We start from the raw sequence: 26,085 nt of genomic DNA, 5'->3' as shown, positions 1-26,085 counted from the left end.
CCTCAAGGCGACTGGAAGCCTCATGGTTTGTCCAGTCTCCGTACAAGGATGTGCTGCTTTTAAACCCGTTTACTCAGCAGCAAAGGCTGGTGAATTAGTTTAGCCTGGGAGAGAGCGGTCCAGTCGATTGCTGGGTGATATTCTCAAATTGTATTTTACTCAATAGGCATTTTTTTTATTTAAAAAAAAAAGAGATACGTGCAGTCGAAACCCACACACTGTATTCTAAATTGTCTTTAGGTCAGAGATTGTTAGAAGGAACAGCTACACTAAAATTAACCAGAATATATATTTTTTTATTCATTCAAAGGATGTGGGCTTCACCGGTATTTATTGCCCCATCCCTAATTGCCCCTTGAGAAAGGTGGTGGGTGAGCTGCCTTCTTGAACCGCTGCAGTCCATGTGGTGTAGGTACACCCACAGTGCTGTTAGGGAGGGAGTTCCAGGATTTTGACCCAGCGACAGTGAAGGTACGGCCGATATATTTCCAAGTCAGGATGGTGAGTGACCTGGGGGAGAACTTGCAGGTGGTGGTGTTCCCATCTATCTGCTGCCCTTGTCCCTCTAGGTGGTAGTGGTCGTGAGTTTGGAAGGTGCTGCCGAAGGAGCCTTGGTGAATTCCTGCAGTGCATCTTGTAGATGGTACATCTCAAGTATTGTGCACTGAAGCAAATAAGCTACAGGTAGTATCAGTTTCGTGTATGTTAAATCTATAATTTTTTTTGGTAAACAAACCTGTTCAAATACATCCAGGAACCTGTTCATGTAAAACTGAGCTTGTCACAGAAAACCAGGCCAAAGACAGTAGCAATTTCCACCACACACACGACTCCCATCAAAAGATCACTCACGTCCTATGGGTAGGGTCCTCTCTGCTCCCCGATCTTTCTGTATTTGTTTCAGTAGACGCGGATTTTGCCCCTGACCTTGAGAGGAAACCCTGAAATTTCCCAAAATCTAGCCTAGAGGTTGGTGTGTACATCGTCCGCACTGTCAGGTATGTGTTGAATCACCTGAATTCTGACCTGTTTGTATAATTAGCACAGTGGATACACTGCATTTACTGGTCAGACAAGCCATTCAGAACAGACACTGCAAAATTAATATAAAAGCAAAATACTGTGGATGCTGGGAATCTGAAATAAAAGCAGAAAGTGCTGAAAATGCTCAGCAGGTCTGTCAGCATCTGTGGAGAGAGAAACAGAGTTAACATTTCGGATCGATGACCCTTCATCGGAACTCAAGAGTCATTGACCTGAAACGTTAACTCTGTTTCTCTCTCCGTGGATGCTGCCTGACCGGCTGAGATTTCCCAGCATTTTCTGTTTATATTTGGGATTTCTAGCCCCTGACGTATTTTGCTTTTTGCAGTTCGATCAGTGTCACAGTCAGGAATGGGATTGGGGCTTTATATAAATACAGGGTTACCGACCATCCTGGGTAGTGCAAACCCTGGAGAAAAATCATAAGAGACATTAAAAAAACAGTTTTCTTTCCAATTTGTTTGAACATTCCATTTATTAATTCTAAAAATACTGGATTATAGGGGGAAAATTCTGCTTTACTAAGCAGGGCAGTTGGAGATGGAAGGTAAAGCCATAAAGTCTCAAGGAACATGTCCCACCAGGGTTAGCAACCTTATTGAAGAATCAAATTCATGACCATAATTCACGATCATTCCTTTACTGGTTAGGGATGTAGGTGAAGAGAAATGGGAAGCAGGTCAGAATTGAATTTTAGGATCGTTAAATATGTATAACTGTTCTCATGTGTCTAGTCTGAATAAGTGAGCCCACATAACAGGTTTACCCAATAATGACAGGAAATCCTGGAAAAGCTCTGAGCTCTGAAGAAGAGTCGTACGGACTCAAAACATTAACTCTGTTTCTCTGTCCGCAGATGCTGTCAGACCGACTGAGTTTTTCCAGCACTTTCTGCTTTTATCACTGCAATTTGGGGCGGAGTGGTATTGTCACTGGACTAGTGTTCCAGAGACCCAGGGTAATTCTCTTGGGGCCGGGTTTGAATCCCACCACGGCAGATGGTGAAATTTGAATTCAATAAAAATCTGGAACTAAAAGACTGATGACGACCATGAAACCATTGTCGATGGTTGTAAAAACCCATCTGGTTCACTGGTGCCCTTTAGAGAAGGAAATCTGGTGTCCTTACCTGGCCTGGCCTACATGTGAGTCCAGACCCACAGCAATGTGGTTGACTCTTAAAAATGCCCACTGAACGAGGGCAATAAATTCATGTCATGTCATGTCATGTTATGCCATGTCCCGAGAAATTCATGTCATGTCATGTCATGTCATGTCAAGTCATGCCCCGAGAAATTCATGTCATGTCATGTCATGTCCCGAGAAATTCATGTCATGTCATTTCATGGGCCAGCGACGCTCATGACCCAGGAACAAATTTAAAAAAATTAAACTTCAGCGTTAACAGTCTCAATATCTGCGTCATTAGGAAGTATTCCACAATACAATTGTAGTGATGCGCTACATTTAAACCTCACCCAGCAACAGGGGTGAAATGGCCTTTATATCTAGGGGACTAGAAGTCGTGCTTCAGCTTTACAAAGCCCTGGATAGACTGCGCCTGAAGTGTTATGTGCCAGATGCCACACCTTAGGAAGGATACATCCACTGTGGAGGAGGGAGTGGAGAGTTGCTTTACCAGGATGATACCTGGACTACAAGGGTTAAATTATGAGGAGAGGTTACACAAACTAGGGTTGTATTCCCTGGAATTTAGCAGGGTGAGGAGTGATTTGATTGAAGCTTTCAAGGCATGAAGGGAAACAGGTAGGGTTGAGAGAGAGAAACTATTCACGTTGGCTGGGGAGTCCAGAACTAGGGGACAGAGTCTAAAAATTAGAATCAGACCTTTCAGGAGTGAAGTTAGGAAACACACTCCAAGGGTGGTGGAGGTTTGGGACTTCCCTCCCCATCACCACGGTCGATGCTGCGTTAATTATAACTTTGAAACTGAGATTTTTGTTATCGAGCGGTGTTCAGGGGTATGGGGCAAAGGCAAATATGGGGCGGAATTTTACACCAGCTGGGATTTTATGGTCTTTTGAACGGCTTGCCGGATTTTACAGCCCCGCCCCCCTCCCCCTCCACGACAGCCCCATAAAATCCCCATCGGAGTAAAATTCCAACCCATGGAGTTAGGTCACAGATCAGCCATGATCTCATTGAATGGCGAAACCAGCTCAAGCAGCTAAATGACTTCCCCTTGTGCCTATGTTCCAGTGCACAGCCCGTTCACAAATACCATGCTGAAAAAACGTGTTCTGCTGCGAAAAAAAAAATGTATTGATAGTAATTATAATCATCGAAACTTCTCTTACTCTTGGAAGTGCTCGTGAGGCCCAGAACCAGTGGTGACTGTAAACGATGTGATACTTATGTGTTGTCAGCTTAACTGTGCTTTGTTGGTCCCTTGCTTCATTGATGTCATGTTGCAATAATACTGAGTGACTGAATCCCTCCACGAGTGCGCTTGTTAATGAGTCCGTGTAAAATTCCTCTATGAGGTCCGGTAATGCCTCGATTTTAAAATTCTCCCTAAGATAAAAGCAAAATACTGCGGGTGCTGGAAACTCGAAACAAGAACAGAAAATGCTGGAAAAAAACCTCAGCGGGTCTGGCAGCATCTGTGGAGAGTGAAACCAAGTTAACGTTTTGAAGAAGTCATACGGACTTGAAACGTTAGCTCTGTTTCTCTCTCCACAGGTGCTGTCAGACCTGCCGAGTTTCTCCAGCATTTTCTGTTTTTTTTGTTTCAAATTCTCGCCCTTGGTTTCAAATCCCTCATGGCCTTGTCCCGCCCTATCTCTGTAACCTTGACCAGCCCCACGTTCCTCTGAGATCCCTGCACTCCTCCATCTCTGGCCTTGTGCACATCCCCGATTTTAACCGCTCCATCACTGGAAGCCGTGAGTTTCGATTTTTCTCTGCGTTTACCCTATTTTTTGAGCTCTCATTCTTTTTTCCACCCTGGTGTTTGAGAAGCTAAAAATAAAACCTGAAAATGAAACTGGGATTTTTTTTTAAAATAGGCAATAAAAGCTGACTTTGGAGTTTCTTACTTAGTCATAGTACTTATACCAGTCAGCACTTTCTGCAATGAATACTCTAATAGCGATTTCAGATTAAATCAGTAATAGTGAAAGGTTGGTAGTTGGAAATGCAAGAAGATGATCCCAGCTGTGGAGAGGTGTCAAGGAGAGAGCTCTTTGAAGCAAATCCTCCTCAGTTACTGTCTACAAGATGCACTGCAGCATTTCACCAAGGCTCCTTAGACAGCACTTTCCAAACCCATGACCACTACCATCTAGAAGGACAAGGGCAGCAGATACATGGGAACACCACCACCTGGAAGTTCCCCTCCAAGCCACTCACCATCCTGACTTGGAAATATATCGGCCGTTCCTTCACTGTCGCTGGGTTAAAATCCTGGAACTCCCTCCCTAACAGCACTGTGGGTGTATCTATACCACATGGACTGCAGCGGCTCAAGAAGGCAGCTCACCCCCACCTTCTCAAGGGCAATTAGGGATGGGGCATTAAATGCTGGCCTAGCCAGCGATGCCCACATCCTGTGAATGAATTAAAAAAAAAGAAACGGGGTTGGAGGAGATTACATAGAGAGGGATTTGAAAGCAAGGATGAGAATTTTAAAACTGAGGCATTACCGGATCACAGAGGAATTTTACTTGTAGACATTAAGCAGTATACTAGTGGAGGGAATTCAGCCACTAAACATTATTGTAACATGAGATTTCTCTGTATTGTCACCTGGATGGGGAGTTTCTTGATGGATTCAGAATATGGATGAGCAAAGGCAGCCCTGCTAAAACAAACTGAATTTGGTCCCACATTGATAGTCACATCAAATTTGAAGGGAATATAGATGAACACTTGAAGGAGAGTAGCGTGTGTATCTAGGTATTATCTATTTATCTGTGTGTTAATATGTCTAAGTAACACCTGCTTGTAATCTGAATGTCCACATGTATGCCCATTCCCTGTATTGCATTAGCGCCTATACTTGGAAAAGTACTTCATTGGCTATAAAGGGCTTTGCATCGTCATGTAAGGTGCTATATAAATGCAAGTTCTTTCAAGTTTTCTTTTATAATGTGTTGGTCAGTCCATTCAGTTCATTCCCCACCCCCGCCACTCTTGACTTTCGATGGGCTCTCCATCCCTCGATGCAATTAGCCTTTTGGTATCTTGCTGAAGTAATCATCCTTCTTGCCAGAGCCTAACTTGAAAATGGTGGAGCACCTGAACATTTATTCACTGTCACTGGGTCAAAAACCCGGAACTCCCTTCCTGACAGCACAGGGGCTGTAGCTACACCGCGTGGACTGCAGCAGCTTGAGAACCATGGAACCTTAGAAAAGTCACGGCACAGAAAGAGGCCATTCAGCCCATCATGTCTGCACTGGAAGGCGGCTAACCACCACCTTCTCGAGGGCGATTAGGGATGGGCAATAAATGCTGGCCTTGTCAGTAATGCTCGCACCCTGAGAATGAATGAATGAAAAAAAATAAATAGCTCTGGCCCCAAGTGCCCCTGATGCTCAAGAGTCTACAAATCATAGTCTGATGAGGCTAATATTAAAATTAATCTTAAATTTATGGACCATGGTAACTCTATTCACCCTTCAGCTGTAGGGTTGCCAACACTGCTGGAATCAATTTCTGGAGGTTTGGCCACATGACCTCCCAAGCGACCCATCTCCATTTTTTTTATAGTTGAATACGTTTCAAAGAAATTCAACCCTTTTTGTTATTTTCTAATGTAATGTTTCTGCTAGTTTTACTCACAGCATTGTCTGAAAGATTAATCTTTAATTCCTGGAGACTCCAGGTGATACACTTTGGAAAGAGTAATTTGACAAGGAAGTATTCAATGAACGGCACGGCACTAGGAAGTTCTGAGGAGCAAAGGGAACTTGGCGTGTGTGTCCATAGATCTCTGAAGGCGGAGGGGCATGTTAGTGGGGTGGTGAAAAAGGCATATGGGACACTTGCCTTTATCAATCGAGGCATAGATTACAAAAGTAGGGAGGTCATGTTGGAGTTGTATAGAACCTTGGTGAGGCCACAGCTGGAGTAGTGTGTGCAGTTCTGGTCGCCACATTATAGGAAGGATGTGATTGCCCTGGAGGGAGTGCAGAGGAGATTCACCAGGATGTTGCCTGGGATGAAACATTTAAGTTATGAAGAGAGGTTGGATAGACTTGGGTTGGAGCAGAGAAGACTGAGGGGCAACCTGATCGAGGTGTACAAGATTATGAGGGGCATGGACAGGTTGGATAGGGAGCATCTGTTCCCCTTAGTTGAAGGGTCAGTCACGAGGGGGCATAAGTTCAAGGTGAGGGGCAGGAGGATTGGGGCGATGTGAGGAAAAACTTTTTTACCCAGAGGGTGGTGAGGGTCTGGAATGCGCTGCCTGGGAGGGTTGTGGAGGCGGGTTGCCTCACATCCTTTAAAAAGTACCTGGATGAGCACTTGGCACGTCATAAAATTCAAGGCTATGGGCCAAGTGCTGGTAAATGGGATTAGGTAGGTAGGTCAGGTGTTTCTCACATGTCGGTGCAGACGCGATGGGCTGAAGAGCCTCTTCTGCACTGTGTGATTCTGTGTGATTCTGTGAATTAGGGATGGGCAACAAATGCTGACATTGGCAGTGATGCCCTCACGCCATGAAAGAATTAAAAAAAACCCTCTATTCTGTGCATCTACCTGAAGCTTCAATTCAGTCGCAATTTTTCTAGGATCTCCTTGAACTAGCAAACCTTCAGTCATGTGGCCTCAGTTTTCTTAGAAAGAATCTGAAGATTATTTGCACTGCACTACTTTGTCATCGGGGTTAAGATATCTGTCTTGATATCAAAGAGAAACCTTTTGTGTGGAATGGTGGTTTTACACTGTTGTGGTCAAAAGTCACCAAGGTGTTAGCCACACAATAGACAATGCCACAACACACACACACACACACACACACCCCTATCTTTCTCTTGTCACATTTCTTTTGGCACTTTCTTGTGCTCCAGCGTGAGTAAGCAGTTAAACTTTTCAAGGAAGCCTCTTTGCAAATATTTGCAAAGAATAACAAGGAGACCGGTGAGAACTAAGGATTGGCAACTTTTCAAAGCAAAAATATTGTTTCAAGAACATGATCGCATGAATAACAAGACCAATCACAGAATAATACAGTACAGAAGGAGGCCATTCAGCCCACTGTGTCTTTGAAAGTGCTATCCAATTCGCCCCACTCCTCACCCTTCCCTACAGTCCTATAAATGGTTTGTGTATTTATCCAGTTCCCTGTTGTGAGTTATTATTGAGTCTACTTGCAACCCCCTTTCAGGCAGTGAATTCCAGGTCAGAACTCCTCTGGTTCCTTTGGCAGTTGCCTTCACTCTGCGTCTGCTGGCTACCGACCCTCCTGCCAGTGTAAACAGTTCCTTACCTATTTAATCAAACAAAGTCCTTCATAAAATCAGAGAAAGCCCTTCATCATTTTGAGTGGAGGCCAAACGCCATCTTTGTTTTCACTGGCTTTGAGGAATGCGGGGAAATCCATGGTAACCCTGGCAGCAAGAGTGCGGGTGCGGGGCAGGCTGTATGCAGGGGCATGGTAACTGGCGAAGCCCGCCTGTGTTTGGTATTTCCGGCAGAGTCGTCCAGAATACTGGGATCCTTTTACAAAGTGGCGCTCCAGTCACGGAGTCTTGCACGTTAGGGAACCCACGTTGCCAACTCGGGTTGGATGTATTCCTGGAGGTTTCGCCACGTGACCTTCTGCTTCCACCATTGGTCGACCCAACTGCCACACAAGTGCCAATCCCTCTGCCAACAGCCAAACCGGAATGGGAAAAAGTCTCTTTGTTCCACAACTGGATAATTTGCAGCTTCAGTCAACTTGCCCCCCTTCCCAGCTCCAGTGAAGTTATTTGATAACTAATAAGGGAACGTGTTCACTCAAAGAGAATTGAAAATGTCCGGATAATTTTTCTGCCTGATCTCCAGGGTACTGCTTCGAGCAAACGACAATTCCTGGAACCGTGGGCTGGGATTGGCAATTGTGGGCGTTTCCTCCCAGTCGCTAGAGAGAGTTGTACTGGAAGCTCGGAACCTGATGATGGATTCATGGCAAAATGCGTCAGAAGCGCTTGGCTTAGTCGAATAAAGTGCTTGACTAAAGTTCGAGAAGGCAAAGTGGCAGCTTGAGATAGGCGGGCTCGAGCTCCGAGACACTGAGATTTACGGGTGGAGAACTCCCATCAAATCACAGGCAAATCATGAGGGAGGGTAGAAGGTGGGGAGGGGGGAGTAGAAATGCAAATTAAGTAAAGTTCCTGTCCGCCTGGGACACGCACACCTTTCCTCCATTGAAATCGGATGTTCTCAAGCAGAAAACATCCCTCACGTTATTTAGATCCCATCGTAACTCAGATTCAGTTTTCCTCCCAGGCCCTTCGGCCTGTCCTTCTGTTGTCTCCGTTACTCAGCTCGTTAAGAAGCTTCCTCCACGTGGCGCTCGTCAGAACCTCAGCGACTCGCAGCCCTGAAGTAAATTGTTGCTGTAAAGCAGGGAAGATGGCAACCAATTTGCACACAGCAAGCTCCCACGGAGAGCCACGCAACGCGTCAGTGACCAGGTCATTTGTTTTGATGCTGGTTGAGGGATAAATGTTGGCCCCGGGATGTTGGGGAGAATACCTCTTCAAAATACTGGCTGTGGGATCTTTTAGATCCTTCTGAGGGGGGACAGAAAGGGCCTGGGTTTAACAACTCATCTGAAAGACAGCACCTCATGGACGTTTACAGCACTGAATGAGGCCATTTGGCCCATCGTGTCCGCGCCGGTCAACAAAGATCTGACTACACTGATCCCATTTTCCAGCGCTTGGCCCATAGCCCTGGAGGCCATGGCAACGCAAGTGACTATCTAAATACTCCTTAAATGTTATGAGAGTTTCTGACTCGGCCACCCTTTCAGGCAGTGAGTTCCAAGCACCTCTGAACACCTCTGTCAGTGCAGCACTCCTGCAACACTGCACTGAAATGTCAGCCTGGATCTCGTGCTCAAGTCTCTGGCTTAAAACTGCTCAGCTTGCTGTAGGATATCCCATGGCGCTATTTGAAGTAGAGCAGGGGTGTTCTCCCGGGTTTTCTGGCCAACGTTTGTACCTCAAGCAAGCCCTAAAAAACAGATTAGCCTGTCATTATTACGCTGGTGTTTGTGGGAGCTTACTGTGCACAAAGGAGCTGCTGTGTTTCCTACTTTACAACAGTGACAATGTTTTCAAAAAATACCTCATTGACTGTAAAACGTTTTGGGACGTCCTGTGGTAGTCAAAAGTACTATAATTCAAAAGTTAAAAGATGTCTAAAAATTTGGAAGGGTTTTACAACTTTTCTTCTTTCATGACCGGTGCAGACTCGATGGGCCGAAGGGTCTTTTTCTGTGCTGTAGACTCCTATGACTCTATGTGAGCATCCCTCATTGCCCTCCAGGGGGTGATGGTGAGCCACCTTCTTGAATACAACTGAGTGGTTGTGCTAGGCCATTTCAGAGGGCAGTTAAGAGTCAACCATATTGCTGTGGGTCTGGAGTTACGTGTAGGCCAGACCAGGTAAGGATGGTAGATTTCCTTCCTTAAAGGACATTAGTGAACCAGATGGTTTTATGGTATCTGGTAGTTTCATGATCACCATCTGGTTCACTAATGTCCTTTAGGGAAGGAAATCTGCCATCCTTACCTGGTCTGGCCTACATGTGACTCCAGACCCACAGCAATGCGTTTGACTCTTAAATGCCCTCTGAACAAGGTCAATCAGGGATAGGCAATAAATGTTGGCCTAGCCAATGACGCCCACATCCCATGAACAAATAAAAAAAACATTACTGAGACTAGCTTTTTATTTCAATTTGGTTTCCACCAGGGCCACTTAGCTCCTGACCTCATTACAGCCTTGGTTCAAACATGGGGAGTAGAAATGAACTCCAGAGGTGAAGTGAGAGTGACTGCCCTTGACATCAAGGCTGCGTTTGACCGAGTGGTAACAAGGAGCCCTAGCAAAACTGGAGTCAATGGGAATCGGGGGAAAACTCTCCACTGGTTGGAGTTACACCTAGCACAAAGGAAGATGGTTGTGGTCGTTGGGGGTCAATCACCTCAGTTCCTGGACATCACTGCAGGAGTTCCTCAGGGTAGTGTCCTCGGCCCAACCATCTTCAGCTACTTCATCAATGACCTTCCTTCCATCATAAGGTCAGAAGTGGAGATGTTCACTGATGATTGCACAATGTTCAGCACCATTCATGACTCCTCAGGCCCTGAAGCAGCCCATGTCCAAATGCAACAAGACCTGGACAATATCCAGGTTTGGGCTTACAAGTGGCAACTAACATTCACTCCACATAAATGTCAGGCAATGACCATCTCCCAAAACCATCACCCCTTGACATTCAATGGCATTACCATCACTGAATCCCCCACTATCAACATCCTGGGGATTACCATTGACCCGAAACTGAACTGAACTAGCCATATAAATACTGTGGCTACAAGAACAGGTCAGAGGCTAGGAATCATGCAACGAGCAACTCACCTCCTGACTCCCCAAAGCCTGTCCACCATCTACAAGGCACAAGTCAGGAGTGTGATGGAATACTCTCCACTTGCCTGGATGAGTGCAGCTCCCACAACACTCAAGAAGCTTAATCCTATCGAGGACAAAGCAGCCCGTTTGATTGGCACCCCATCCACAAACATTCACTCTCTCCACCACCGATGCACAGTAGCAGCAGTGTGTACCATCTACAAGATGCACTGCAGGAACTCACCAAGGCTCCTTAGACAGCACCTACCAAACCCACAACCACTACCATCTAGAAGGACAAGGGCAGCAGATACATGGGAACACCACCACCTTGAAGTTCCCCTCCAAGCCACACGCCATCCTGAGTTGGAAATATATCGCTGTTCCTTCACTGTCGCTGGGTCAAAATCCTGGAACTCCCTTCCTAACAGCACTGTGGGTGTACCTACACAACATGGACTGCAGCGGTTCAAGAAGGCAGCTCACCACCACCTTCTCAAGGGCAACTAGGGATGGACAACAAATGCTGGCCCAGCCAGCGACATCCTCATCCTATGAAATAATTTTTTTTTTTAATTAAATGGCTACAGCGTATTAGCCCAGACCTTTGGATTACTAGCCCAGCAACATTACCACTGTCCTACCCTGCCCTAGAGTGTCCTAGAATGTTCCCCACAACAGTCTGCGATTTCTGTTGTTAATTGGAGCTATAGTTTGAGATAAAAAACAGAAAATGTTGGAAAAACTCAACCGGTCTGGCAGCATTTGTGGAGAGAGAAACAGAGTTAACGTTTCAGAGCTCTGAGGAAGAGTTGTATGGATTCGAAATGTTAACTCTGCCGTCTCCACAGATCCTGCCAGGCCTGCCGAGGTTTTTCTAGCATTTTCTGTTTTTATTTCGGATTTCCAGCACCGCAGTATTTTTGCTTTGAACTGAGTGAGGGATAACGTTACTAAGGCAGTTAAATCAGGCTGGTGTCAAATCCATATGATCTGACAACGGTACAGCAGATTCGAGGGGCTGAATGGCCTCCCCCTGCTCCATTGTTTCTGTGTTTTGCCATCCAGTACCTTAGTGTCAGAAAATAAAAGAAGCACAGTCTTCAAACGGTTAAGGTGTCTTCTTCTATGTTGTTTACCCCTCTTTTTTTTTTACTGTCATTTCATATTTCTCTCTCTCTCTCTCCACCACAGCTAAACCCAAGTGGATTGCCAGACTATTAGATTGCCGGCGCTGTGTTCTTCAATTCAATGAGAGGCACACTGGCTAAAGGAGAAAGATGATGGAGAAAGTCGTGTCCCCTTCTTCCCCGAGCACTGGAGACAATCGCAGCCCTGTGAAGACTGAGCCAGGGCAAATTAGTGAGTCCCCTACTAACGAGGGAGACCGAGGGGAAATCACGACCCAAGCTCCTGACTCGACCCCCAAGGATGCCACTCAGTCAAGCAAACAAGACGCATCTGAACCGGTTTCCATAGAAACCCCTTTGAGCTCCTCGGAAAACCTGCCATTGGAGATGCCAGTGATTAGCCTGGGACACAGCAAGATTCATGCAGCGACTGACAACCACCAGATCAATGGAGGGGGCAGAATCGTTCAGACCACAGAGCTGACAGCCTTGCATCCAATCCCATCCCTCATCCAGTGCTCCGACAGTAGGATGGTGCAGCTCTCAAACCACCCGGTTGCCTCGCTGCCAATCCCCAGCACTCTCCTCGCCACCCAGTACCACCCTCACCCCCTCATCAACAGGTTAGTTTGTTTCTTAATCCTTCTGCTTGTGGACGAACCATTGATCCTTTAACCCTCGCGGCGCTGAATGCCATTTCTAAATTGGTCGCCGTCAGTGTAACCCTCTACTTCTCAGCCAGCATATGTGTTAAGTTTCCTGTGTGAAAGTATCTTGCGCTTGTAGAGTGGTTAAAGCACAGAAGTTGGGCATTCAGTGCTTTGTGCCCATGCCAGTTCTCTGCAAGAGCATTTTAGCAACCCCACCCCGCCACCAGCAGAATGATCAATAAGGAATGCAGGGTATCTGGGAGGGTTTTCAATGCAGAAACCTGATCCGGCAGACAGATGAGATCCAAGTTGTAGCAATTTCTTCACTACCTCTTCCCCTTAAGGTATTAATTCATGCCCTCAGACATTATCCTTTTTTTTAAAAAAGACTTGTTGTCATTGGGGATGGGTAATTAATAAATAATTTCCCAAAGACGTGACGGTAGGTTATTATTAGTTTCATGGTTGGCTTGCACAAGGGTGGTAAAATCTGGCCACATCGCTCAGGAGTGTTGTCACATACAAGACTGGCCAGGTCAGACAGCATGTTATCATGTGGGCTTCCTTACAACATGGTCATCTTCTCCCTCTCTGGCACAATCCCACCGGGTTTACTGAATTCAATTCCACTACTAGCCGCTCTGCTGGGCTACCATTCCAAGACTACCATCAGTACCCATCGCAACCAATTGGCCAAGGGATTGTCATCAATCAGCAAACTCTCTTTCCTGGAGGGTGAAGGTCCCTTGATGAAGAGACCTCGAACTCCATTGTTCGCTCATGCAATTTTTCAACAGAGGCATTAGATTAGGATCATCTAGACTAATCCCTGGGATGGCAGCGTTGACTGATGAGGAGACTGGGCCTCGAGAGTTTAGAAGAATGAGAGGTGACCTCATGGAAGTGTACCAAGTCCTTACAGGGCTCGAGAGGGTAGATGCAGGAAGGATGTATCCCCTGGCTGGGGGGAGGGGGTGGGGGCATCTAGAACCAGAGACACAGTTTCAGAATAAGGAATAGGCCATTTAGGACTGAGATGGAGAGGAATTTCTTCACTCAGAGACTGGTAAATCTTTGGAATTCTCTGCCTCAGAGGGCTATGGAGGCTCAGTCATTGAGTGTGTTCAAAGCAGAGCTCGATAGATTTCTAGACACCAATGACAACAAGGGATGTGGAGATAGTGGCATTGAGGTAGAAGATCAGTCATAATCTAAATGAATAGCGGAGCAGGGCTCGAGGGGCTGAATGGCCTACTTCTGCTCCAATGTTCCTATAAGAACCTAAGAAATAGGAGCAGGAGTAGGCCATTCAGCCCCCCGTTCCTGCTCCACCATTCAATAAGATTGCGTCTGATCTAATTGTGGCCTCAATGCCACTTTCCTGCTGGCCCACCCATAACACTTGACTCCCTTGTAGATCAAATATCTGTCCAACTCAGCCTTGACCCAGCCTCCAGTGTCCACTGGGAAAGAGAATTTCAAAGCATTTCTTCTATAGCCTTGACTAGAGATACTGAGGCCAGTTATATCTACCCAACCGCCAACACCATCAACAAACTTATCACAGGGAGCAGAAAACAAGTGGGAGCCTTTTATAGGAACAAGAGGAGGCCATTCAGCCCCTTAAGCATGTTCTGCTATTCAATTAGATCATGGCAGGTGTGTATCTTAGCTCCATAACCCTTCATACCCTGACCTAACAAAAATCTATCATCTCCGTTTTCAATTTTTCAATCGATCCCCCAGCCTCAGCAACTTGTGTGAAGTGCTTCCTGACATCGCCCCTGAATAGCCTAGCTCTAATTTTAAGATTATGCTCTCTTGTTCTGGACTAGTCCTCCCCACCAGCCCCCAGTCCCCAGCCCCACCCCAGCCACCAACCCAACCAGAGGAAATCCTCTCTCTCTCTCTCTCTATCTTATGAATTCAGTTATCCTATCAATTTCTTTAATTGTTTTAAACACCTCGGTTAGATTACCTCTTAATCTATACTTATACAGGCCATGTATCCTTAACCAAAACCTCCGGGCCAATTGCGTTTTGGATTTCAGATCATGTTAGTTTTCGGCTACCGCATATAGGCTTTGGCCTACTTACATTACAATGGTCTAAGCCTAGACTAGCTATAGTCTACAGTAAATAAGATGGCTAGAAAAGTAAGATGTAGCACTGAATAACAAAGGTCATGTACGGTCGGCGAGGATCGTGTCAGCTCGGGTCACAGACTTCCTGCGCTAAAGGTCGATGAGGATCAGAAAAAGTGCGGTTTTTTGGATGTGTTCAGTTTTTGGATTTATGGATACAGGATACTCAGCCTGTGCAAGCCTCGTCTCTGCAATGTGGGAGGTCACGTGGTGCAGTGGGTGATGTCCCTATCTCTGGGCCAGGAGCTCTGGGTTCAAGTCCCACTTCAGGACTTGATGGCCACAGAAGGTGTGTTCATAATGCGGCCAAACAGGTTGATCATCAGCCTGTAGGTCCTTCCGATACGCCTGATGGCAGGCGGTTAGAGTGGGAGAGTTTCCTGGTCAGCCAGACTGCAGAAGGCAACAGCAAACCACTGTTGTGCTTTGCCAAACATAATCATGGACCAATCCAATGGAAGTCCATGGTCGCCAATGTCCCCTAAGGGCATGGTATCTGAATGAGGAGCAGTCTCTGCAATTTGTCTCTTAATTTAGCCCTGATATAATTCTTATAATTCTGTATGGATTCAGTGGGTAGTGTATCTAGCCAGGGAGTCACCTGGGGAGCTTCCTCAAGCGATTACAACTATTGTGAACCCTGAGGACATATGAATGTTATTGTCTTGAAATCAAGTGCACATGTGCATGTACATGCATGTGTGTGCATTTGTCTGCGTGTGCGTAACATACTGCCCTTATAATGAGGAGTTCAGTTGGAGTTTTCTGTCAAGCTATTAACATTATGGCGTGTCAGTTCTGCAGAAGTGATGCAGGCAGTGTATATTATCGGCTATATCTTTCCTCCCTCAGCAATCTGGTTTCAATACCAGATCTAGAACTTTCCCTAATTACTACAGATTATTTCCCAAGAAAGCTGGTGTGATGATGCCAAAATCATTGATCCTTAGGGTGAACATATTGTCAGTGTCGAGCCAACTGGTATTAAAACTAACTTGCCCCACTGGCACAACCCCAGCAGCTCACAGAACCAACAATTTATATTACAGTGACTGGTAGAAGATTTTAGATAACTCTTATAAAATGTTTTAATGTTCATAGTACCTCTTCATTACTTCTGTTTTCTTTGAGAAACCTGAAGTGCAGCTGAAAATATCTTGGTCTGCTTCCTCTTGGCTTGGAGGCAATTTATTGGTATCTATGAGAACACTAAAGGAAAATGCAATTAATCTTGTGCGATGGCATTATTAAGGCGTTTGCCATATTATCTTTGCAGGAACAGAGGTTCATGGTGTAGAAAATTGCCAAGGTTGTAAGGAAGAAGTGGAGATATAGGAACATTGGAACATGAGAAGGCCATTCAGCCCTCCAACCTGCTCTAGCTGGTCAGACAAAATTAAGTATTGATGAGTTGACACTACGCTTGACTTTTAGAATGCTACAGGTTGTTAGAGCAAGGGGAAACTGAGGGAGAAAGGAACTGAGGTCCTTTTAAAATCAGAGTGAGTTCAGTACTTCTTGGGTCCTTTGATAAAGCAGATGTTCATTGAAGGAAAGTGTAGGGCAATTTGCTTGGAGCTTAGAAGAATGAGGAAGCTTAGAAGGTTAATGATCAAACCCTTTTTTATTCATTCGCGGGATGTGGGCTTTCGCTGGCTGGGCCAGCATTTATTGCCCCATCCCTAGTTGCCCGTGAGAAGGTGGTGGTGAGCTGCCTTCTTGAACCGCTGCAGACCATGTGGTGTAGGTACACCCACAGTGCTGTTAGGGAGGGAGTTCCAGGATTTTAACCCAATACAGTGAAGGAACGGTGACATATTTCCAAGTCAGGATGGTGAGTGACTTGGAGGGGAACTTCCAGGTGGTGGTGTTCCCATCTATCTGCTGCCCTTGTCCTTCTAGATGGTAGTGTTCATGGGTTTGGAAGGTGCTGTCCAAGGAACCTTGGTAAATTCCTGCAGTGCATCTTGTAGAATGTACACACTGCTGCTACTGTGCGTCGGTGGTGGTGGGAGTGAATGTTTGTGGATGCGGTGCCAATCAAGGGCTGCTTTGTCCTGGATGGTGTTGAGCTTCTTGGATGTTTTGGGAGCTGCACTCATCCAGGCAAGTGGGGAGTATTCCATCACACTCCTGACTTGTGCCTTGTAGATTGTGGACAGGCTTTGGGGAGTCAGGAGGTGGGTTACTCGTCACAGGATTCCCAGCCTCTGACCTGCTCTTGTAGCCACAGTATTTATATGGCTAGTCCAGTTCAGTTTCTGGTCAATGGTAACCCTCAGCATGTGAGGGATTCAGTGATGGTAATGCCATTGAACATCAAGGGGTGATGGTTAGATTCTCTCTTGGAGATGGTCATTGCCTGGCACTTGTGTGGTGCAAATGTTACTTGTCACTTGTCAGCCCAAGCCTGGATATTGTCCAGATCTTGCTGCACTTGGACATGGACTGATTCAGTATCTGAGGAGTCATGAATGGTGCTGAACATTGTGCAATCATCAGTGAACATCCCCACTTCTGACCTTATGATGGAAGGAAGGTCATTGATGAATCAGCTGGAGATGGTTGGGCTGAGGGCACTACCCTGAGGAACTCCTGCAGTGATATCCTGAAGCTGAGATGACTCCAACAACCACAACCATCTTCCTTTGTGCTAGGCATGACTCCAAACAGTGGAGAGTTTTCCCCCCGATCTGCATTGACTCCAGTTTTGCTAGGGCTCCTTGATGTCACATTCGGTCAAATGCGGCCTTGATGTCAAGGGTAGTTACTCTCACCTCAACTTGGGAGTTCAGCTTTTTTGTCCATGTTTGAACCAAGGCTGTAATGAGGTCAGGAGCTGAGTGGCCCTGGCAGAACCCAAAGTGGGCATCAGTGAGCATGTAATTGATAAGCAAGTGCCGCTTGATAGCACTGCTGATAACCCCTTCCATTATTTTACTGATAGCCAAGAGTAGACTGATGGGTCAGTAATTGACCAGGTTGGATTTGTCCTGCTTTTTGTGTACAGGACATACCTGGGCAATTTTGCACATTGCCGGGTAGATGCCAGTGTTGTAGCTGCACTGGAACAGCTTGGCTAGGGGCGCGGCAAGTTCTGGAGCACAAGTCTTCAGTACTGTTGCCAGAATATTGTCAGGGCCCATAGCCTTTGCACTATCCAGTGCCTTCAGCCGTTTCTCGATATCAGATGGAGTGAATCGAACTGGCATGTGTGGTGCTGCGGACCTCTGGAGAAGGCTGAGATGGATCATCCACTCGGCATTTCTGGCTGAAGATTGTAGTAAATACTCCAGCCTTATCTTTTGCATTGATGTGCTGGGCTCCCCCATCATTGAGAATGGGGATATTTGGGGAGCCTCTTCCAGTGAGTTGTTTAATTGCCCACCGCCATTCACAACTGGATGTGGCAGGACTCAGATCCGATCTGTTTGTTGTGGGATCGCTTAGCTCTGTCTATGCTGTTTGGCATGCAATTAGTCCCGTGTTATAGCTTCACCAGAGGTTGACACCTCATTTTTAGATATGCCTGGTGCTGCTCCTGGCATGCCCTCCTGCATTCTTCATTGAACCAGAGTTGATCCCCTGGCTTGATGGATCTGCCAGGTCATGAGGTTACAGATTGTGTTTGAGTACAATTCTGCTGCTGCTGATGACCCACAGTGCCTCATGATTGCCCAGTCTGGAGCTACTGGATCTGTTTGAAATCTACCCCATTTAGCACGGTGGTAGTGCCACACAACACGATGGAGGGTATCCTCAATGTGAACCTAGGGCTTTGTCTCCACAACAACTGTGTGGTGATCACTCCTACCGACACTGTCACGGACAGATGCACCTGCAGCAGGCAGGTTGGTGAGTATGTTTTTCCTCTTGTTGGTTCCCTCGCCACCTGCTGCAGGCCCAATCTAGCAGTTATGTCCTTTAGGATTCGGCCAGCCCGGTCAGAAGTGGTAATACCAAGCCACTACTTGGTGATGGACATTGAATTCCCCCCCATCCAGAGTACATTGCCACCCTTAGTGCTTCCTCCAAGTGGTGTTCAACATGGAACAGCACTGATTCATTAGTTGAGGGAGGGCGGTACGTGATAATCAGCAGGAGGTTTCCTTGCCCATGTTTGGCCTGATGGCCATGAGACTTCATGGGGTCTGGAGAAAATGTTGAGGACTCCCTCCTGGCTGTATACCACTGTGCCACCACCTCTGCAGGGTCCTGCCAGTGGGCCAGACCACTAGATGTTGGTAGGCACTTTGCAGGGTCAACAGTTGTCATTTCCAGTGCCAGGTTCCTTTTTGAGGCTTTGTAGTGGTTTGATACAACTCAGTGGGCAGTTAAGAGTGGGTCTGGAGTCACAGGCCAGACCAGGTAAGGACAGCAGATTTCCTTCCTTATGGGTTTTTAATGACAATTGACAATAGTTTCATGGTCATCATTAGACTTTTAAGTCTAGATGTTTATTAAATTCAAATTCTATCATCTGCTGTGGAAGGATTCGAACCTGGGTCCCTAGAGAATTACCCTGGGTCTTTGGCTCACTAGTCTAGCAACAATACCACTACACCATCACCTCCTCCTAATGTAGGAGAATCAATTGAAATAGAAACAGTGAAGGTTTCAAAGGGGGAAAGAAGGGTCAATGATCAGACAACTTGCTTTTTAGCATTGTGAGAGGAGTTCCACAAGAATCACCTTGGATTTGGGTTCAGTTCTTGAACAGACTGTAACTTTTTAATGAAAAATACCGTGCCTTTCACAACCTCAGGATGTCCCAAGGGCTTGACAGCCAATGAAGTATTTTGGAAGTGTAACCACTGTTGTAATGTAGCCATAGCTAATCTGCCCACAGCAAGCTCCCACAAACAGTAATGTGATGATGACCAGAGGGATGTTAGCCGAGGGCTAAGTATTGGTTAGGCCACTGAGGACTGCTTCCCAGCTACTCTTCAAATGAGTACTCCCTCGGCCCTGCACTGGAATGTCAACTTCACTTTTTGTGCTCAAGTCTCTCTGGAATTAAACACACAACCTTCTGACTCCGAGGCAAGAGTTATATCACTGAGACTTAGCACAGATGGGTACTGGGTTAATGCTTAGTGAGTATCAGGAATTATTACAATCTGTTACAATGTCGAGAAGGAGACTCATACTGGATTAACCACAGTGAATTAGACTTAAGGTACAGGTGGTAATGCTCTGTACAGGAACTTTATTACTTTTATTCTTTCGTGTGGGGGGAGTGGGAACCGGATGTTTTGGAGAAGTTATAAACCACAAGATAGTTTTCTTCACCAACTGTAGCTTAGCATTCTTCTATAGCTTCACAAATAGTCCATCATTTACAACCAAGCAGAGGTATCGATGAATTGGAAGCTGGATGGTGCAGTGATTTGGAACACTGCCTTCTGATCTCTCCAGCCTGGGTTCAAATCCAACGCACACTATAAGGAGGAAAGTCACTGCTGCCTGCTGAGTGGGTGAACTTGGAGGAATCTCTAATGTTGTTCACCTGCTGTCAGTGATGTTCCAAATGAACATGGGTCACTGCGCAACACTAACTGGCACCAGAATCGAAATTGGACTTGGAGAAAGGATAAGTGTGAGGCATAGGGTGCCATTTGGCCCATCAAGTCCATGCTAGCTCCCCCGCAGAGCAATCCAGTCAGTTCCACTCCCCCCCTCCACCCCCCAAACCCCATTCAATCCCGGTAGCTCTGCAAGTTTACTTCCCTCACGTGCCTATCTAATTTCTTTCTGTAATCGTTCAGCATCTCTGCTTCCACCACCCTCGTGGGTAGCAAGTTCCAGGTCATTACCATCCGCTACATTAAAAAAGCTCTTCCTCATAGCAACTCCCCCGCCACATTCCCCCCACCGCACCCCCACCCCACCCCCCCGCCGCATTCCCCACCCTCCCCCACAACAGCAACTCTTCCCAAAATCTTAAACCTGAGTCCCCTCATCCTTGTGCCATCAGCTAATGGGAACGGCTTTTCCCTGTCTACCTTATCTAAACCTGTCATAACCTCGTACAGCACCATCAGATCTCCCCTCAACCTCCTTTACTCCAAGGAGGACAACCCCAGCTTCCCCAACTTAACCTTGTAACTAAAATCCCCTCCATCCCTGGAACCATTCTGGTAAATCTCCTCTGCACCTCTCAAAGACCCTCACGTCTTTCCTAACATGTGGTGACTGGAACTGGATGTAAAACTCTCGTTGGGGCCTAAGCAGAGCCTTATAAAGTTCAGCACAGCTTCCCTGCTTTTATACTCAATGCCTGCATTTATGATCCCATATGCTTTGCTAACCACACTCTCAACATGTTCAGCCACCTTCAAGGATTGATTCATGTGCACTCCCAGGTTCCTCTGTTCATGCACTCTCTTTAGAATTGTGCCAATAAGTCTATATTGCATTTCCCAGGAGGCTTTATGGCACTGTGGGTATCATCCCTACTTCTAAACCAGAAGCTCTGGGTTCACTTTCCACTCCAGGACTCGATGACGAAGGAAGGTGCATTCATAACATGGCCAAACAGATCGATTATCGACCTGTAAATCCTTCCGATAAGCCTAGGGCAGGCGATAAGAATAGGGGAGTCTCCTGGTCAGCTCGGACTGTGCAGTAACTACGGCACAACGGCCTCCCCACACTAAAAGACCCCATGTGCAAGTTCTTGCCACAGGCTGTACCCTGTGGCAAGTGCTCTCCTTGTTCCAAGGGACCACCAACGGGTTAATTGTTTCTCCTTATCCCTCCTGCCAAAGCACATCACCCTCACATTCTCTATACTGAATTCCAGCTGCCCTATGCCTGCCCATTCTGCTAGCCTACCCTATGTCCTGTTGCAGGCAATTCATGTCACCCTCACTGTTTGTCATTCCCCCAGGTTTGGTATCGTTGGGTAACAAAGGAAGTCACCTGAGGGGCAGGAGTGCTCTGGCCCTGATTTGAAGGAGGGAGGGAAAGCCAGGGTAAGGGAGGGCCGAGGCTTGAAGAAGCATTCCTGTTTCTCTTGTACCCCACCCCACCCCAGACCCCTTCCCAGGAGGTCTGGTCTGACAGGGAAGGCCTGGTTCAGCCTCGCTGTTCAGGCCTTGGACTAATATCAGAGACATTCTAATCCACATCTTTAAGGAAGGATCCTGCAGCCTTCCTCTAAGTGATGTGCTCATCTGCTCAAAGGGGCTGGTTAAGATCTGAGAATGGTGGGAAAGTTATGGGGGGGGGAGAGGTGTTGGTTGGTAAGTGACTGCCCATATTTTAACTATCATCCACAATCCACACCCCCCCACCCCCTCCCGTAACCATGCCCTGTTTCCACCTGGCAGGTGTGGGGGGAGAGGGAGGGGGAGGAGAAGTTAAGCCAGGGTCTTTGGGCCGGCTATGTCTCGAATGCAATGGGTCAGAACTGTAAGTATGGGCTCTAAGTCTGGATTAACAGGCTGGCTAAATTGAAGATCACCCTGAAACTATGTGACCATGACAATCACAAGTATTGTGCCCAACTGACTAGTTTGGCAACATTTACTAGTTTCTACATCACTTGGCCAATGCGAATATTGCAGTGTCACCCCATCTTGGGAAGTTACACATAGTTGTGAAGCGAACGGCCCTGATGGGTCGAATGGCCTTAATCCACACTATACTGATGTACTATTTCCGTGATTAAGCATTCTGCTATTTTGGTTCTAACAGCATAGAAGCTTCCCTCAATGAGAATGGAGAAAGCTCCTTTGATCATGTTTCTGTCAGTAGATGTGGTAGAATCCTGTCTAATTCGGACTTTAGGGAAGTGGTTTCTCTGCAAAGTTCATAACTTCTTTGAAATGACGATACAATGGATTACCTCAGCTTAGCACAAGCTGTTCAACAGTGGGTGAGGTGTTAATTGTACATTAATTGTGTTTAACTATATACAGGTGGAGGGCATTAATTGGGATTTTACTTGAGCACATAAAAAGAGATACTAAGGAGGTGTCAGCTGTGGCTCAGTCCATAGCACCCTCGCCTTTGAATCAGAGGGTTGTGGGTTCATGTCCCACTCCCCGAAACCAAGAACTGTGATTGTACTCGAAAGAGTTACAATCTGTGACTGTTGATAACTCGAAAGAGTTTCAAATATTAAAAAGAGACACTTACTGAACCTGTAGGTGGTTGATTTAGGAGGTATTTGCTTGTAATGTTTCACTTTGTAAATAAATATAAGAACTGAGTGAAGATTCGCTTCAGTTTCATCCTTCACTAAGTGACCTCCTGGACAAAACTAGGGAGAAGGTATTGGTGCTTATATATTTGCACAGATTTACATGGGGAATAGAAGGTAGAGAACGTTCTGGAAGCTTTCTTGATTAACATTGTGCCCATGTTTTGGAGTTTGTACCCAAGACTGACCACAAGATGAATTCTTCATCTGCACTGTCAACGGAGATGATGAAATGGAGGAAAAGAGGGACAATTATTCCAGGCCACTTTCACACATCGCCTTGCTGCTGTATTCCCAGGAACATGAAAAGGAACAGAAGGAGGAGGCCATTCAGCCCCTTGGGCCTGACATTCAATGAGACCATGGCTGATCTCCACCTCAGCTCCTTTCCCACCCTTGCTCCGTATGCCTTGATATCCTTGCTGAACAAAACTCACTGGAGCAACAACCGAGTCTGAACGTATTGTGCAACCTGCAGGGAGACCTTCCAACTCAAAAACTTGTGGAAACTCAGCCAAGCATGTTGGGGGGTGCTGGTGTTGTAGTGGATGGTTCAGAGCCTGCTTTCAGCTAATGTACCAAACAAGATCTATTTATGCAACAGAGTCTATTTCATAAGAGTCTTTTCCAACTAAAGCAAACAGAGCTCCTGACCGTAACTACAGCAACGTCTCCCTATAAAAGCAGAGTTATTTTTCCAATGAAAAATGCAGTGAGTGGAGGATAGTCACATAACACAGGTTAGATGCATCAGGTCAATCCCATTCACTTGCAGTAGGCGATGATTTACAGGGTCATCTCCAATTCTGGCAAGGAGTTGTGAGGTTATTACATGCAACCCTGTATACACATCAAGGAACAATGCAGGATGAGGGCGAGTTGGAAGCTGTGGCCTGCTGATCTCAATCGGGGATAGAATAAAAGAGGATAAGAACATAAGAAATAGAAGCGGGAGTAGGCCATTTGGCCCCTCAAGCCTGCCCCTAAGGATAAGTTCAGCAGTCCCATCCTCCAAGAGGGGAAGGTATCCCTGGAGGAAGAATGGGTTGAAGATGGTGGGGAGAGGGAAACAGGGTACAAGACTACTGTCCCACCTCTGGCTCGATCTTTTATGAGTGCAGGTCTCACTGCGAATGCACAATCTAGCCAAGGCCGCAATGAGCCCTCTCTCGAAAAGAAAATCACAGGAATATAGAGAATTCCGTGAGCATTTTGTCCATGCAGCTCTCTATAAAAGTTTGCAGTCAATCAGGGACTTAATGAGAGGCATGTATTATTCTGTGCCCTGGCCTAATGGAGATGCACAGTCACCATGGCAACATAAATTACTATTTACTAAAGATCCTCACTGACTTTACTCAACTGTAATTTAATCATCTACTTCAAGTGGTGGTCTTTCTTGGGTTGATTGCAATATTCTTCCACGATGTGGCTGGCCCTCGATATTTTCAAAGTGAATGACAGGAAGCATATTTTTCAGACAGTTGCAGCTCAGCTGGACGTGCAGGTTGGGCGCCAAAGCAGAAACCACAACAGGGGAAGGAGGGGAAGGCGGGGGGGGGGCTGGGAAACAGGCCACCGCTCGGACAGTGGAGGAGTTTCCAGTTTGGACGGCTCGAGATGTTTCATAAAAGCAGGCAAGGCGCCACTGAGCCTGCACTCGCACTCGTGTGGGAGGATGGTGGGGTGCAGGCTGGAAAGTGGGTGTGGACTTGGGACCAGCCGGCTTCTTCCCCTCCGCTGGGGCCAACGAGCTGCTGGCCCGGCTGCCCAGCATCAGGGGATGGCAGAGAGGTGGCCGACGGTGCCCCTGGCACCTGAAGACATCTGTTAGGCAACAGGATTGCAAGGATGCCAGTCTCTGGAATCGGTGCACAGAATTGCGTCCGCTGAGCACAAACTCTCGACCCTTTTTGTTTTTGGTTTTATTTTTTTTTTTAATTTTGTTTTTCGGCTGTCTGCTGGCGAGAACGGCAGACAGCTGAGAGGGTGGGGGGGTGTGGGGGGGGAATGATAGATGAGGAGACAGGAGCCAGAACAGGAACAGCCAGGAGGGAAGCTGAAAGCGGTGGCGAAATAGAGGAGAAAGCTGGCAGAAGTATTGTTTTAAAAAGAGAGCGAGAGAGAGAGAGAGAGAGAGAGATTAAGAGGAGGTCAGAGAGCTTTGTAGTTAGATAGGGGAGAGATGGAAAATGCTGAGAACAGAGTAGAGCACCAAGGGAGAGAGAGAGAAAGAGATGAGAGGAAAGAGCGAGGGAAGGGAAGGGACAAAGGTGAAGGTGACGGCAGGAAATGAAAGACAGAAGGGCCGAAAGCATGAGATAGTTGGTTGAAAAGTTGAAAACAGGGAGAGGAAGATAAAAGATTTATCAAAAGAGGGAGAAAGCAACAGCTACATGAAAAGAAAAAGATATAAAATGGTATGGTAATGGAAGGAATATTTAATCTAACAAAGTATTACTATTTTAAACTGAGTCACGTGTAGATGTAGAAGAACCATACAGTGTCATATCCTAGTGGGGTAATCAATGTCACTTGGATTCGAATTAAACGTGGTATTAAGAGGACCGCATAGATAATTCTCTTATGTTATTAATTGTTTTGAACACATGGTGTGGCATGGTCTATTCTACTAACAGCAGGGAGCAATGCAAATTGAATTTAGTGACAATCTAGTCCGGGTGAAAAATCAGTATTGCATTTTCATGAATAGGTTGTGCAACGTAACTCACAGTGAAAATCCCACTGCAGAGGCTCAACGTCGTTCTCTGGGCTTTCTCCCCACCCGCTCCTTGAGGCCGGGGGTACCAGCTGCCTGTGCCCGTCAGATTAGCCAAAAGAATATTTTCTCACAGGCGAGCCAAAACGGCTCGACTTTGGGGGGGGGGAGGGGGGGTCTTCACATCTGAGGCTAACCCTGTCCTCACCCAAGAGGAAGAGGAGGAGAATTGATAAGATTCACACTTGCAACACCTCAACTCTCGAAGGTATCAGTTTATCGGATTCAAATAATTACATAGAATTATGGATCCATGCTGATGTTTCAGCTGCATATGAGCTCTCCTCTTCATCTGACCCTATCAGCATATGCTTCTACTCTTTTCTCATTCCTGTTTATCTGGCTTCCCCTTGAATGCATCTATTCTATTCACCCCAACCCCAACCCTTTGGTACGAGTTCCACATTCTTACCACTCTCTGGATAAAGAAGTTTCTCCTGAATTCCCGACCGGATTTATTAGTGACTATCTGTCTTATATCGATGGACTCTAGCCCTGGTCTCTCTACAGGTGGAAACATTCTCTCTATATC

The 26,085-nt window shown here is 46.4% G+C and overlaps 1 protein-coding gene and 1 long non-coding RNA gene across 2 annotated transcripts in view; both read left to right on the top strand.

Annotated features, from left to right (window-relative positions):
- The first annotated feature begins 376 nt into the window (after window positions 1–376).
- Window positions 377–26,085, top strand: part of LOC144668955 (uncharacterized) — a 43,071-nt gene continuing 17,362 nt past the window's right edge. The window contains exon 1 of the long non-coding RNA XR_013573569.1: window positions 377–528. This is a non-coding gene — a long non-coding RNA (uncharacterized LOC144668955). The remainder of the gene's footprint in view (window positions 529–26,085) is intronic.
- The window catches only part of LOC144668954 (uncharacterized), a 30,770-nt gene continuing 16,520 nt past the window's right edge, over window positions 11,836–26,085 (top strand). The window contains exon 1 of the mRNA XM_078531459.1: window positions 11,836–12,394. Within this exon, the coding sequence (XP_078387585.1) occupies window positions 11,922–12,394 (473 nt within the window). The 5' untranslated portion in view covers window positions 11,836–11,921. The remainder of the gene's footprint in view (window positions 12,395–26,085) is intronic.

The sequence above is a fragment of the Cetorhinus maximus genome, chromosome 28, assembly GCF_964194155.1.
Source record: "Cetorhinus maximus chromosome 28, sCetMax3.hap1.1, whole genome shotgun sequence".
NCBI lineage: Eukaryota > Metazoa > Chordata > Chondrichthyes > Lamniformes > Cetorhinidae > Cetorhinus > Cetorhinus maximus.
Note: the sequence above shows the minus strand (reverse complement) of the source record. Positions and strands in the feature narration are given on the sequence as shown.